Source organism: Oncorhynchus kisutch, linkage group LG6, assembly GCF_002021735.2.
Source record: "Oncorhynchus kisutch isolate 150728-3 linkage group LG6, Okis_V2, whole genome shotgun sequence".
Taxonomy (NCBI): domain Eukaryota; kingdom Metazoa; phylum Chordata; class Actinopteri; order Salmoniformes; family Salmonidae; genus Oncorhynchus; species Oncorhynchus kisutch.
The window spans coordinates 26,774,829-26,788,864 of NC_034179.2; the positions used below are offsets into that span (position 1 = coordinate 26,774,829).

The following is a 14,036-nucleotide window of genomic DNA, read 5'->3' on the forward strand; positions in this document are numbered from 1 at the left end:
TGGCTTAAGCAGGGGGACACCTCTGGCACTGCAGGATTTGAGTCCCTGGCGGTGTAGTGTGTTACTGATGGTAGGCTTTGTTACTTTGGTCCCAGCCCTCTGCAGGTCATTCACTAGGTCCCCCTGTGTGGTTCTGGGATTGTTGCTCACCATTCTTGTGATCATTTTGACCCCACGGGGTGAGATCTTGTGTGGAGCTCGAGGGAGATTATCAGTGGTCTTGTATGTCTTCAGTCTTCTCAGCCTGGTGCAGGTCTACAATTTTTTTTCTGGTGTCCTTTGACAGCTCTTTGGTCTTGGCCATAGTGGAGTTTGAAGTGTGACTGAGGTTGTGGACAGGTGTCTTTTATACTGACAAGTTCAAACAGGTGCCATTAATACAGGTAACAAGTGGAGGACAGAGGAGCCTCTTAAAGAAGAAGTTACAAGTCTGTGACAGCCAGAAATCTTGCTTGTTTGTAGGTGACCAAATACTTATTTTCCACCATAATTTGCAAATAAATTCATTAAAAATCCTACAATGTGATTTTCTGGATTTTTTTCCTCTCTCATTTTGTCTGTCATAGTTGAAGTGTACCTATGATAGAAATTACAGGCCTCTCATCTTTTTAAGTGGGAGAATTTGCACAATTGGTGGCTGACTAAATACTTTTTTGCCCCACTGTATATTGTTTTAGATAATACAGATATGGTCCATTCTGATCATGTCAGAAGAGGAAATAATCTTATCTTCCATATTGTTCCTTCCATAACCTTGCTCTCCTGATACAATGCTTTCCATCAAAGGCACATTGTCTACTCTGGTACAGGGTGAAATGTATATTGTACAAATTTGACTGACACTTTTTGACTATGATGAGGTGTTACGCTTGTGTATACACCCTGGTATTATACTACGGAAATTGTTTCCAAAGCTACAATGAGGACTTGTGCAGAATCAACAACCTCTGAAAACTCATTTGCTTTTGAGAAGGAAACGGCTCAATTATTACGTTAACTGTTAACCATTATTTTAATACATCTCCAGAAGTCCCACTCTGGACACAAGTCAGTAGGTCCATGGCCCAATACTCTCCCCCCCTCCCCCACCTCAAAGGTAGAAACACAAAAGTTTGAACCTTTAGGCCAAGCACCTGTATAAAACCCAGTGGTGGAAATGCGCCATAACTGTCCCTCAGATCTTCAGATCGTCTAGTCTGGTCTTACTATTGCTGTGCTTGCTGGATCGACTGGGTCGCCGTTGTTTCTCTGAAGGCGACTCTGGAGCAGAACTGGAGCCTTTCCTTTCTGTGGTGTCACCCCCTTCTGGTTTACTGTTAATCTCTACAGCCAGGTTGTCTCTGTTCTGCTTGTAAGCAACTTTGCTGTTGTAGGGGTGGTAGGCAGAGTCAGGCTCATTCATGATGTACTGGTCTGCATGGTAGGGCTCAGGGGCTGGGTGGTGCCTAGGGAAGTAGTTATAGTTTGGGACAGAAGGCACCACTGCCTCGCTGGGGGCCTTGGACCCTGTCTCACATGGGGTCTGGACGTGTCTGTACCGGCGGCACTTGGTGAACCCCAAGTGATACATCTCCACTATGTTCAGCACCAGAGATATGCATGCCACTGCCAACATGAAGAGGATAAAGATCGTCTTCTCTGTGGGCCTGGAGATGTAGCAGTTCACCACGTTGGGACAGGGTGAGCGGTTACAGGTGTACAGAGGTTTCAGCTCAAACCCATAGAGCAGGTACTGAGCTATGATAAATCCCACCTCGAACAGGGTTTTGAAGATGATGTTGAAGACGTATGTGCGCAGCAGGACCCCCTGCAGGCGGACGCGGCCCAGGTCGTCCCGGACGGGGGGCTTCTTGGGTTTGGCGTCAGGCAGCAGCTGCTGCTTGTCATTGTGGATTGCCAGTTGCTCAGCCAAGTCTTTCTCCTTCTGCTTCTGTTTCTCCTCCATGCGCACCAGGTGCAGGATGTGGCCCAGGTAGATGAGAGTGGGCGTGGACACGAAGATGATCTGCAGCACCCAGAAGCGGATATGAGAGATGGGGAAAGTCTTGTCATAGCAGACATTCTGACAACCAGGCTGCTTGGTGTCACAGGTGAAGCCAGACTGCTCATCACCCCACACTTTCTCAGCTGCAGCTCCAAGCACCAGGATCCTGAAGATGAAGAGCACGGTCAGCCAGACCTTGCCCACTACAGTGGAGTGCTCCTGGGCACTCTCCAGAAGCTTGCCCAACAAGTTCCAGTCCGCCATAGTGGTTCACTCATAGGCTCCGTCTTACAGAGAGATTTGAAACAGGAACCTGCAATCAGAATAAAAACAATATAAACGAATGTACTGCATCAGACAAACATCACAATTGGATTGAAAACCGTTGCATAATAACTTGGATAGTTTAAGGAAAATGCCTCAACCATATTATATTATTACACCCAGGGTGGCATAATAAATTAACCTATACTGATGCATTTTAATTTATGATCTATTTGGTTGTAAAAGCTTGCATTTAAAGATAAGAGCCAAGTATTTTTACTGTGGCTCAACAGACCTCTACAGCTCAATAATGTGTTTGTAGTTTGTTTGTTTTTGTTTTTTTAGAGTGTTTCTGTAAATTAACCAGATTCACTTTTATATATTAGGTTCTGCTCCAAGTTTCTGTGGTTCTGTTTCTTTTAGCATGAAAACATTTGTTCAATACATTAATCTGGTCCCTGCAGAGGCCAACTAAGTGAGATTGGTGCTTCCTGGCAATAATTTGCCATCATTTCTCTACAGAGAAAGTAACGCCCATGTTTTAACAAGTTAGCAATCTATGGCCTTGTCCTTTCCACACAGTTTATTTTCCATAAACTGGAGTCCTAATCCCGAAAATGTGAGACGTTCTGAAGAACATGAAGAGTATAATGTTGGTCATGTACCTAGAGTGTTGCCATATGCTTGTGAAACGTCTTGTAGAAAAGCTCAGGGTGCAGTATGCATCTTTTTTGATTTTACCTTAATTATTCTGAAAGAAATCATTTCCTCAAAGTTCCTCTGTTTTTATTATTCATTTAACGGAGTGGCTGCGGATCCTTCCTTTAATGGACACACCACAGGCAACAGCAGGACATAACACCTGTTTCCCTGAGGAGAAACCGCCCATCAAGTAGACCTAGGGTTGCAAATACCAGGAACGAACTTTCAATAAATTCCCTGGTTTTCTAGAAATCTTAGAATCCTTTTCAAACCTGTTTGAAATACAAAAACTATACTGAAACTGTTATGTTTGACTCCATAACTAAAAACAATACAATAAAATTAAAATTCTCAACTTTGGGCATTCAAGCTTTTTGGGGATTTTCAAGCTACTGAATCTGGCTGGTAAATGCGGCAACGAGATGGCCTTCTTTCAAAAAGGCCTAGCTTTGCATAACTTTCGCTAACTATCACTAGGTAACAAGGGGGGAAACAGGTAGGTAGCCAACTTGATTCTTCTTACATGTACTACTACGGTTAAAAAGCATTGGATTGGTGTAAACATGGGTGAGAGAGAGTTTCCTTCTACCTTATCGTTTTGCACCATTCTATTCCTTTTAAAACCAAGTCACTTTGAGATTAACTTTATCATTTAAACCTAACCTAACCATAGCTCTCGAGAACCCAAGACCATACAGCCATAGGGTTCTCATTTGAACAATAGATCAGAGCAGGGCAAACGTTTACAACTGTCCCGACACTCTGTCTAACCGTTAATAATCACTGTGTGCAATACGATTTTGGAAACATCAGAAATTCTACTTTCATATCAACCCAAAATGATTGTACAAAGACAAAAAATACATTTACTGTGTGCCGTTTTAACACAGATTCCCACAGAGGTGTTTTGCATTGCACTTCCTGAGGTAATGGCGACAGAATGTCGGCTCAAAGCGGTATTACACCAAAAAAAACTGGAAATCTGCGGTAAAACAGCTAACAGTACATTTATCTTTCGTATTTGTAAAGCTATTTTTGAATGATAATTAAGTTGTGTTCAAGGTTTTCCAAACTATATCACAAGCAAGAATCAACTGTTTCTAGATAGAGCTTTTCACACTTGACTAAATCTCCTCAGCTAATCAAAAGGGATTTGGAACGACTCCAATGTAGCATGAGAAGGGCTTACCTAACCTACTGTATGACCTGACCCATCATCTTATGTATTAATGGCCCCCAGTTGCAAGAAGTGGCATCCCCAAAAACATAAAAAACGGTACAACCCAAAGGGCTCATAGCCTCCCATGTATGCCTTCGGTCCCTAAACCTAAAACTGAAACTAAATAATATAAAAACGAAATATAAATATTTTATACAACTCAAACTAAATAAAAACTAGCAAATCAGGTTTGAAAACAAACAAACTAAACTGAATTCAAAATAAAAATAGAAAAAAACCTGAATATAAAAACACAAAACTATAATAACCTTGGTCTACACAACAGTCTATTTGGTTGGGAGCCATTGATGGACAAGCAATATTTAAACCTTGTCTCTGATTTTCAAGCAGATTTAAGTAGGACTGAAACTGGACCATTGAGGAACACTCAACATCTATTGAAAAGCCATTCTGGTGTGTCTTTGGCATTAACATTTGTGTAATTTCCCATTGAAAAATAAAACCCTATCCCAAGGTTCGGAATTCAGAAGACTGAGGCAGGGTTTCCTCTAACTTTTTATCTGTGCTTTGCTCCTTTCATATTTATTTTTGTTCTGATCAAGTCCCCAGTCCATGCCGGTGACAAGCATACAACATGATGCTGCCACCACAATATTTGAAAATATTACCTTTTTAGATTTCCTTTTAAAGCATAAAAATGTGAAGAATGTGCAAGGGGTGTGTAGGCTTTCACTAGCGACTATGTACCCATTGAATGCATACTAAGTACTGACTGTACCCATAGTATGCACTGGAGCAGGTAGTGGCCTTGCCACTGTATCCTACTGCCAGGCAGGAGCTCCAAGACAAACACACTGACACACATGGCCTCTACAGGGTGTAGCTCTCTTCCCCCTAGATATAGGTTTCCAGGGGTTGAGTTGTCACTTTAGTAAACATACTGATCGATGCCAGTTGGACTTGCCTATGGAAGTAACGGTCAGGTTCCCAGATGAGTTTCACTTTCCATACAGGGATTTTAAAGTTATGAAAAACTAGGAAGCTGTTACCTAAGGGCCTTCCATGACAGTGTACTGTACATGTGGATGGCCAAGAACTCGTATCAATCTAGGATTTCTGTGATTACATTCCTCATAGTCCATGGTTTAATCATGGTTTAATCATTGCACTGCAACTACACTCACTGTAATGGTTGACTATCCCTCATAACAGTTTGAAGTTTAACCATTTCAGAAATTCAGAGACTAATATCCCAGCTAGCACATTTGTTTCCTTGGAAGTTGTGGGAAAGTACATTTATGGTTTCCCATTGGTTCTGGGAATGAAGCCATAAGTTTTTTGAACGGAAGTGACATTTTTACCTATTCTGGGAACGTACATTCTTTGGTCCTGAGAACTATGGTTCCCTGAAAATGTTCCTGGGAGGGTTTATTAACGTTCTGAGAACATGTTTCAATAAGACTTTTAATAAAACAAATAGCTTAGTTTAACTGTTTGGAACTCCAAGCATAGATAGAACACTTTTGCTTAGGCATTAATCTTGGGCATTACTGGAATGTGTAATGGGTGTACAGGGTCCTGAGTGGCGCAGTGGTCTAAGGCACTGCATCTCAGTGCAAGAGGTGTTACTACAGACCCTGGTTAGATTCCAGGCTGTTTCACATCTGGCTGTGATTGGGAGTCCCATAGGGCGGCGCCACAATTGGCCCAGCGTCATCCGGGTTTGGCTGGGGTAGGCAGTCTTTGTAAATAAGAAATTGTTCTTAACTAACTTGCCTAATTAAATATAGAGGAAATGGTTGAATGTATTATTATTTTGTGAAATGTATGATGTAGAAAGGGAGAGGTTGTTTGACAGGGTCAGAGAGGTTGGAAGGGAATGAGTATGTGGTATTTTGGGTGGGGGTGATGGGGCTAGTGAGGTTATTCTTTTATTTTATTAGAAATTCAGGGTTAGTTAAGAGAATATAGTGATATAGATAGGTTGTGACTAGCCTCACACTCCAGTACAGTAGGTGGCGGTGTATGCACCTGTCATTTGGTTGCGATTTGCCAATAAAACTTGAAGAAGAAGATGAATTTTATTTTATACTGAGAAGAACTGAATGTATATGTTTTAAAATAATAGAACGTTATTAGAACGTTCTATGAACTTTATTCAAGTTTTCATGGGGTTTTTATGCAAAGTTTTCTTAATGTTCCTCGGAACAATTTGAGAACATTACTTTAAATACAACCAAGATGAAACCTGTACAGTAGGAAACATTATGCTGAAGTACTGAAATTCACATAGAAAAACTTTGTTTCTTAACGTTCTCAGAACAAAGTGAGAACATGACTTTAATAGAACCATGAGGAAACATGTAAGAAACTTTATGCTGAAGTACTGTAATTCCCACAGAAGAATATTGATTCTCTGAACTAATTTGAGAACATTCCCAATGTCAAACCAGTTGGAGACATTCCTAGAACATTACCAAAATTGAAAAGAAATCCATCTTTGAACTTTTACGAAACGTTCTGTTAAAGTAATGAAATTACAAAAAAACATAATTTTCTTGGTAAGTTCCTTAAATGTACTGAGAATGTTCAAAAGCCAAGCAACTATCCTGCATCATTCCCAGAAGTTTTGGGAAGGTAGTACGCAATAACAAAAAAATATATACATGTATAAGTTTCATGTTTATGAGGAAACATGTATGGTAGGAAATGTTATGCTGAAGTACTGGTTATGCAAAATAACCATAGAACACCCACACTTTCACCAATTTCTAAGAAACATTATCAGAACATTATGTGCTAGCTGGGTGCTAGCTGGGTATTGACCGTATTACTGACCATATTAATTATTTCTAATGTATGTTTCTTCAGTTGAAACTTCTATAGACACAGTGCGTCAAGACCCACCTTCCCATAATGCTCATCTCCAGTAAAATTGCAGATCCAGTAGTGGCGTCTCCACTTAGGTCGCTATCACAGTCTACACTGTGGTACTCCTGTCCCCGACAAGGCCATGTCCTTTGATAGTGATGACACTACACTGCTAATGTTAAGCACTCTTGTTTCCAAATGGTTTCAACGAGTTTTCAGCTCTTGTCCTGTAAATGTGTCCTGTAAAAGTAACCAATAGGACCTCTGTAAGCACCCTCTTTCACTGTGTCAGTTAGCTAGGATGAGAACACTCAATCTCTGTTGAGAATTATAAGGCCCACTGCTAAAGTGATGTTTCTTTACGACTGAGTGGCGTCTAAGTAGTCCAATGGGTGGGTGGGTTTAAGTCTTGCGTGGCATGGCTCTAAATATAATTCACTGTGAAGGGAGTGGCTTTGCTATCACACTCAGGGGGTTTGGGGGGGTTGGTGAATTGGAGTTGAAAGGTAGTGTTCCAAGGCCTGTGGCTGTGTGGAGCGGGAGAGCATCAGAAAATGATAAAGGTGGGCCCTCCCTTCACTGTTATGGTTGTCATTGACTGGCACATACTCCAGTGTCATTGTTAACAGGCTGACAGGAATCTCATAGTCTGTGGTGGTTGTAAATTCAACAAGAGGACATCCTTCCAAACAGAAGCAGTTAGCTATATTTACTTTACCTAAAACAGAAAAAATGTTGTTTGGTTAAACTGACTGTTCATTGTATGGATGAAATCATAACCCCTTAAGCATCAAATTGCATGGTAAGATAAATCAACAGAGAAAACAGAAAACATAGAACATATGGTATATTGCAAATCTGCACTTTGAAAGGTGCAGTATGAATGCTTACCATATGACTTCCGTGAAATATAATTGCTGTATTTATCCATTAACAGCTTGTTAACAGCAAAGTGTCATGTAAAAATAATGCCAGATAACATCTACATTTAGAGAAGTAACTCAGATGAGTCAGTGAAAACTATTGTGATTAGATGTCTCTCTTCTCAGTCAGACCTCACATCTGATAGACTCTCTATATATGGTCTCTATTGATGTGCTCCAGAAAAAGAGAAATGCCCTCACACTTGCCCCTGCTAGGTCCAGCTGTCCCCAGGGTGAATATTTCTTAGCCTCAGAGACTGACCCCTCACAAGGCTACGCTATTGATAACCTGGGACCATGCACTCTACCCGGGCCAGTCTAAGGTTTTAATTGCTGAAGCTTCGTCAGACATTTCCTCACAGGTGGTCTGACAGCTCACAAGAACTGCAGCATACAGTACCTCTGACTTTAAAAACCTTCACGAGACTTCATTCTTTGATTGTGTTTCAATCCATAAAATCTATGGATTGGATTTTTCTCTTTCCAATTCTTACTCAATGGCACTGTCAAATGATCATAACCGCAGATAATCTAAACGCCCTTAGTACCTGATGTTTGGTTAGTTTCATATGTTTGTGCTGCTCTCCAGTGGCTTTCTGATGTATCACATAAAGACTTTGTAGCGAGACGTCACCTTGTAACTCAAGACAACACACATAAAGCATTCAGAATACACTCATAATAGCTGTGTGTACTACTAGCTCGTTAATATTTCCATGTGGCTATTGCACATAATATAACTCAAGTGTTTTATTAGGAATGTCTAATTATTAGCTACAGTAATACAAATATGTGCAAGACATTCAACATAACAAGGCATGGTATACAACAAAACAGGAACTAAAATACTATCAGGGTTGGGTTACTTTCTAAATGTAATCTGTTACAGTTACTAGTTCCCTGTCCAAAATTGTAATCAGTAATGTAACTTTTGGATTACCCAAACTCAGTAATGTAATCTGATTACATTCAGCTACTTTTAGATTAGTTTCCCCTTAAGAGGCATTAGAAGAACACAAACATGTATGTTTCCAATTGAACAACATCTATTGCAGGATAAATCAATGTTAAAGTTTACATAGCTGGCCATATATGGATGTTACATTTTACTTTATGGGTTGGTTATGTAGACTTCTTCTAACCCATCGCTTTCTACTACATATAATAATACAATTAAATTACATCTTTACATTAAAAACTAAAGTCTATCAGAATTCCAGTCATTCCAATAAATGTTATACCCCTTGATCTTCAAGAATAGGACTTGGAAATATGGAAGTATAGTTTAGCCAAATAGTTTAACCTGAGCATAACCCCAAAACTAAGAACTTATTAGTCAGCCCTACTCTGTTGTTTATGATTTTGTTGTCATGGAGGACTGATTGGGCTTATTTATTTAAATTTAAAAATGAATGCTGCGCTCATGGAATGGCATGCTTTGAGCACTACTGAAAAGTGCTATTTACATGTTAAAAATGAATGCCATATGCTGCATTTGCTACAGGCCTATTGTTAATTTTTTTGTTGGTGACACTTTGATATCTTGATAATATGCAGCTGTTCAAAGTGCAAATTCACAGATGAAACAATAACCCAACGGTCATCCCGCCTCAGTTTTGGTAAAAAGATGAGGGATGGGCCTGGAGAAATGTAACCATGCTCAGATTAATAGACAAGAGCTATGGATGCATTATTGGTTTCAAATACACATTTAGATTTGCGAACAGCCATCCACAACAACCACAATCCGTAAAACGCTAATAGCTAAATAAGAGAGCAGCAGTGTGATTCACATCAATGCGCTATGTAGATAACAATAATTTGTGATATCCGTATCGCAGTAGACTACACCACTGCTGTCATCCTTACCTCCAAACGTTTATTCAAGTTAGATAATCTTTGGATGCCGAAAGAAGTTGCACCATTGGAAGACATAGCTTGGACTGTAGCCTACAAAACCCTGTTCCTGCTCTTTTACAGCGATCCATCAAACCCATTTGGTTTGTTATCATAGTGGTATCTGACTTCTGGTCAGACTCGCTCATGTGGAACAAACTTACATTTGCGCCTTTTTTCAATGTTTATTTGAATGTCATTGAGAAAAAAACAGAGAAGTGTGAAATATTTTTTTCTTCTCAAATCTCTTCTGAATTGAATTGAATTGAATCATCTAGTTTTTCAAAAGTATCTGTAATCTGATTACAATATTTTTTGCTGGTAATGTAACGGATTACAGTTACCGTTTTTGTAATCCCTTATATGTGAAGTAAACACTTTACAGTACCACAAATTCTAAACATCCTTTCTTTCATGCACACAATAGTTTTAAAGCAGCAATGCAGTATCTAGTAAGAAAAATAATGAGATAGACATGAAAATTAATCATTTGGTTCTTTCATTTTAACTTCAACTAAGCACATTTTCTCATTCACTATTCTATTTTACTCTATACACTTGCATAATCAGTCTCATTCATAGCATTCAAAACACTATGTGGATGTCTTGAAGCACTTGATATTTCACTATGAAAGTGAGGTAGTTATTAGTAGTGCTTTGGAATAGCCTCATAGTTATTAGTAATACTCCACCACAACCACCAAATGTTGGTTAAATTCATCACTTGGACAGTTTTCTTGGGTTACTATTTATAATAAACCAGGGGTACCAATTCTTTGTCCTAATGATACCACATTATCAGTGATTAAAATGTCTATCAGGAATTGAAAACTATTTATGAATCATAATACAGAATGGATGATGAGTCGGTTTAGTTGCTTGAATCTTGCAGAGCATATCGAAGGTGACTGCATATTGAATTCAGCTAAATTTGTTACAAGGTAAGGGACTGTTAATAAATCAGTTTACCATACTTTTCTTCAGTCTACTCCTCTGGATTTTGTTCTATATCCAAACTGAAATTGTCCTTTGAGTCATATCTATTTGAAAAGTATAGAAAAAGTGTGAACACCTCATTAATTAATGTTGTTAAGGCCATTACTTTGAGCTTTGAACATATGTGCCCAATTACAGTTACACAGTGTTGGTCCATTTAGCTTGTTCTAGTAGGAGCAGAGCTTTTGGGTGATCCATGCTCCCATGGTTGAGTCTCCAGCATTGCTTAAGTGCCTACTACAGGCCTTTCCCACTAGGAAGACGACCTCTGCGATGTTGAGCAGGATGCAGATTCCTGACACAGCCAGCATGAACACAGTGAAGACGGTCTTCTCTGTGGGCCTGGACACAAAGCAGTCCACTGTGTTGGGGCAGGGGTACGAGTCACACTTGACCAGCCGGATCATCTTATAGCCAGGGTAGATCATGTAGAAGAGGTACATGAAGGTTACCTCAAAGATGATGCGGAAGAAGAGGCTGATGATGTATGTCCACCAAAGTGCACCTGCAATCTTCATCTTCTGGGTCTTGATTTGCTCCAGGTCCTTGGGGTTGGCCCGGCCAGACAGCTTGTAGAGTTTTTTGTCGATGTGTCGGCGGTGGGCCACATGCATGGCCACCAGCAGGGCTGGGGTGGACACCAGAATTAGCTGCAGGGCCCACAGACGGATATGTGAGATGGGGAAGAAGTGGTCATAACAGACGCTGTTGCAGCCGGGCTGCTGGGTATTACAGGTGAAGCCGGACTTCTCGTCACCCCACACACTCTCTGCTGCAACCACCAGGACCAGGATACGGAAAATGAAAAGAACAGAGAGCCAGACGCGACCGATGCCCGTGGAGTGTCTGTTTACACCGCTGATGACGGCATAAAAGGACGCCCAGTTCATTTTCGATTCCAGGTCTGAAAAACAAGGACGCCATTAAAATTATTTAATTGTAGAAAGCTTTGAGGTCAATAATGTTGATAAATTGTTGATAATTTTGCATAGAAAAATAGTATCATATTTCCACAAGATTTCTGTATACAAACACTAATTGCACGTTTTTTTACTAAAAACACAGATTTCACATAACCCGCTTCACCAGTCAACACCACTGTCTGACCAGCACTGGTCAGCGACTGAGATATTGGGAAATCTCCATAAAGCCATCAATTCTCAAAAAGCAGAATCCCCCAAGACTAATTCCATATCCGTCAAAGCCAACGGCAATGAGGTCTCTCCATCTTGTTATAATTCAAATCTATTGAATTCCATTGTTTTAGTCATTCCTGCCATGGCAGTAGAAGAGACTTGGAGAGGTGGAAGTTACCAAGCTCATCAGGAGGTGTAAGAGGCATAGGCAGCACCCAGGGTGGAGGACAACGTTGACCCGCCGGTGTAGCGTGGACATTGATGTGCGGCCAGTAGAGAACCAAACCTCTCTACATGCCTAGACGTTGGTGGGCGGCTTAAGAGCGCAACCCTTTGGTCTGGCACTACACATCAGGTGACCATTTTCCCAAAGTCACTGGCAAGGGAGTATCTGCCCCAATGTGACCAGTGTGCCATGTTGACACTGGCACCAGCCTGCATGGTATATCTATGCCCCTCCCCAAGCCAGACTGACCACAGAGTGGGGTCATAGTGGGGACCTTTATGAAATGTTTTATAATATGTAAAGTCACAACAAAGACTATGATAAGCCAATGCCAAAAGAGTCTACAGACAACATGGTTCAGGTCTATTTCACTTTAACTCAGTCAAATCAAGGTATAAATGAAAAAACATATTTCAGGATTTAAAAAATGTTAATGGCAGATTTTATTTGATAAAACGAGAAATTAGAGGTGATATCGTAAGAGAAGATTAAAGGAATAGAATTCTTGAACATGAGATCACAAATTTAATGGCTAAATTAAGATTTCCACAATAAATCCTTTAAGTATAGTTATTACTTAGGATTAGCATGTTTTCTTTATTCTTACAGTGTGCACCCCTGATTTTCTAAGATATATTCACAAGCAGCCTATTATGGCTGTCACTGGAAAGCACAGCTATGGTTATCTAAGCCACATACAATAGGCTATCTATGTAGAGGAATGAGTGAAGAAGAATGAAATACAACACAACTGGTGCTTTTAAATGTGAATACATCAATTACACTTTTATAAGGATACTTTTAGTTTATTAGTATTAATCCTAAATAAACATTTCCAGATCATCAGTACAAATGTTTGTTTGACTAGGCAGAAAGATGACCAGGGAGAGATCTCATCCCCTTTAACATGAAACCTAATCACAAACATGTAAATCATGACAAAAAAATGATGTGTATACTTAATTTAGATTTCATAGCTGTAACAAATTATTAAATTCGTGAAATTACCTTCAGTAGAAGTAGTGCACAAACACGCCCAGAAACAATTGAGTTACCATCAGTATAGATGGATTTCTTCCCATTAGTGAATCTGTGAACCAGAACACCATGCGTTTGCATTGCTAATGATTTCTCTCACACTAGCCACTGCCCTGCACAGTCGGAGTCATATGCTCTTGTGTGAATAATTTACATACAATAGCTGCTTTTATTAGATCCAACAAGCCCCTTTAGAATTCAGATCAAGCGCCTCAGTTTCCGCCTACCCTCAGCAAAGGAAAGAATCTGTGTGGACACAAAGAAGCCTGCCCTATCTATTGTGCACTGTACTGCAAGGGAAGTGAAGGCTGGTTTTGACACAATATGGAGTAAAAATTACTAAACCCAAACAAAGAAAGTCTAACCACATGCAGAGGGAGTAAGTCTTATAGATAACAGTAGAGAAATAAATGCTTGTTTGTTCATAATGTATTTGGTGTGTGTGTGCATCAGTGTGTGTGGTATTTTCAAAGACATTCTAACCTTTCCTTGTATACCCACCTGCCGTCAAAAATGTAACTGACAATTCTAGTACAATTCTGAGGGATACTTTGGAGAGATAATTTTAAATAACCTTAAACAAGCCTCAGACAGATCAACATCTCATCTCTAGAGGGTGCTAGGCCCACTGAAGACACATCATGAAGCTAGAACTAGGTGACCCACAATTGAGGTGGTCTACTGGGCATCCTTTTCAGTTGTCCAATGGGTATACAATAAACATTTAGTGAGGATGTGCAATACATTCATTTAATTGGCTGGGAAACAAATACATTTTGAGATCATAATTTATGCTTTCACCAAACGACATCAAGTTAGA

At 39.9% G+C, this 14,036-nt stretch overlaps 2 protein-coding genes across 3 annotated transcripts; both read right to left on the reverse strand.

Annotated features, from left to right (window-relative positions):
* Window positions 1-628: 628 nt before the first annotated feature.
* LOC109892092 (gap junction alpha-3 protein-like) lies at window positions 629-7,713 on the reverse strand. Its single transcript, XM_031826514.1, has 2 exons — window positions 7,038-7,713; window positions 629-2,297 (listed from the first exon to the last, which is right to left on the reverse strand). Exon 2 carries the CDS (start codon window positions 2,246-2,248, stop codon window positions 1,175-1,177), a length of 1,074 nt encoding a protein of 357 aa, XP_031682374.1. The 5' UTR covers window positions 2,249-2,297; window positions 7,038-7,713; the 3' UTR covers window positions 629-1,174.
* A 943-nt stretch (window positions 7,714-8,656) lies between these two features.
* LOC109892585 (gap junction beta-1 protein) lies at window positions 8,657-14,024 on the reverse strand. Of its 2 annotated transcripts, none has more exons than XM_020485229.2 (2): window positions 13,187-14,024; window positions 8,657-11,720 (listed from the first exon to the last, which is right to left on the reverse strand). In XM_020485229.2, exon 2 carries the CDS (start codon window positions 11,704-11,706, stop codon window positions 10,984-10,986), a length of 723 nt encoding a protein of 240 aa, XP_020340818.1. In that variant the 5' UTR covers window positions 11,707-11,720; window positions 13,187-14,024; the 3' UTR covers window positions 8,657-10,983. The 2 variants fall into 2 exon arrangements, with proteins under 2 accessions (XP_020340818.1, XP_020340817.1); XM_020485228.2 differs by lacking the exon at window positions 13,187-14,024 and adding an exon at window positions 12,131-12,355.
* Between the last annotated feature and the right edge of the window lie 12 nt (window positions 14,025-14,036).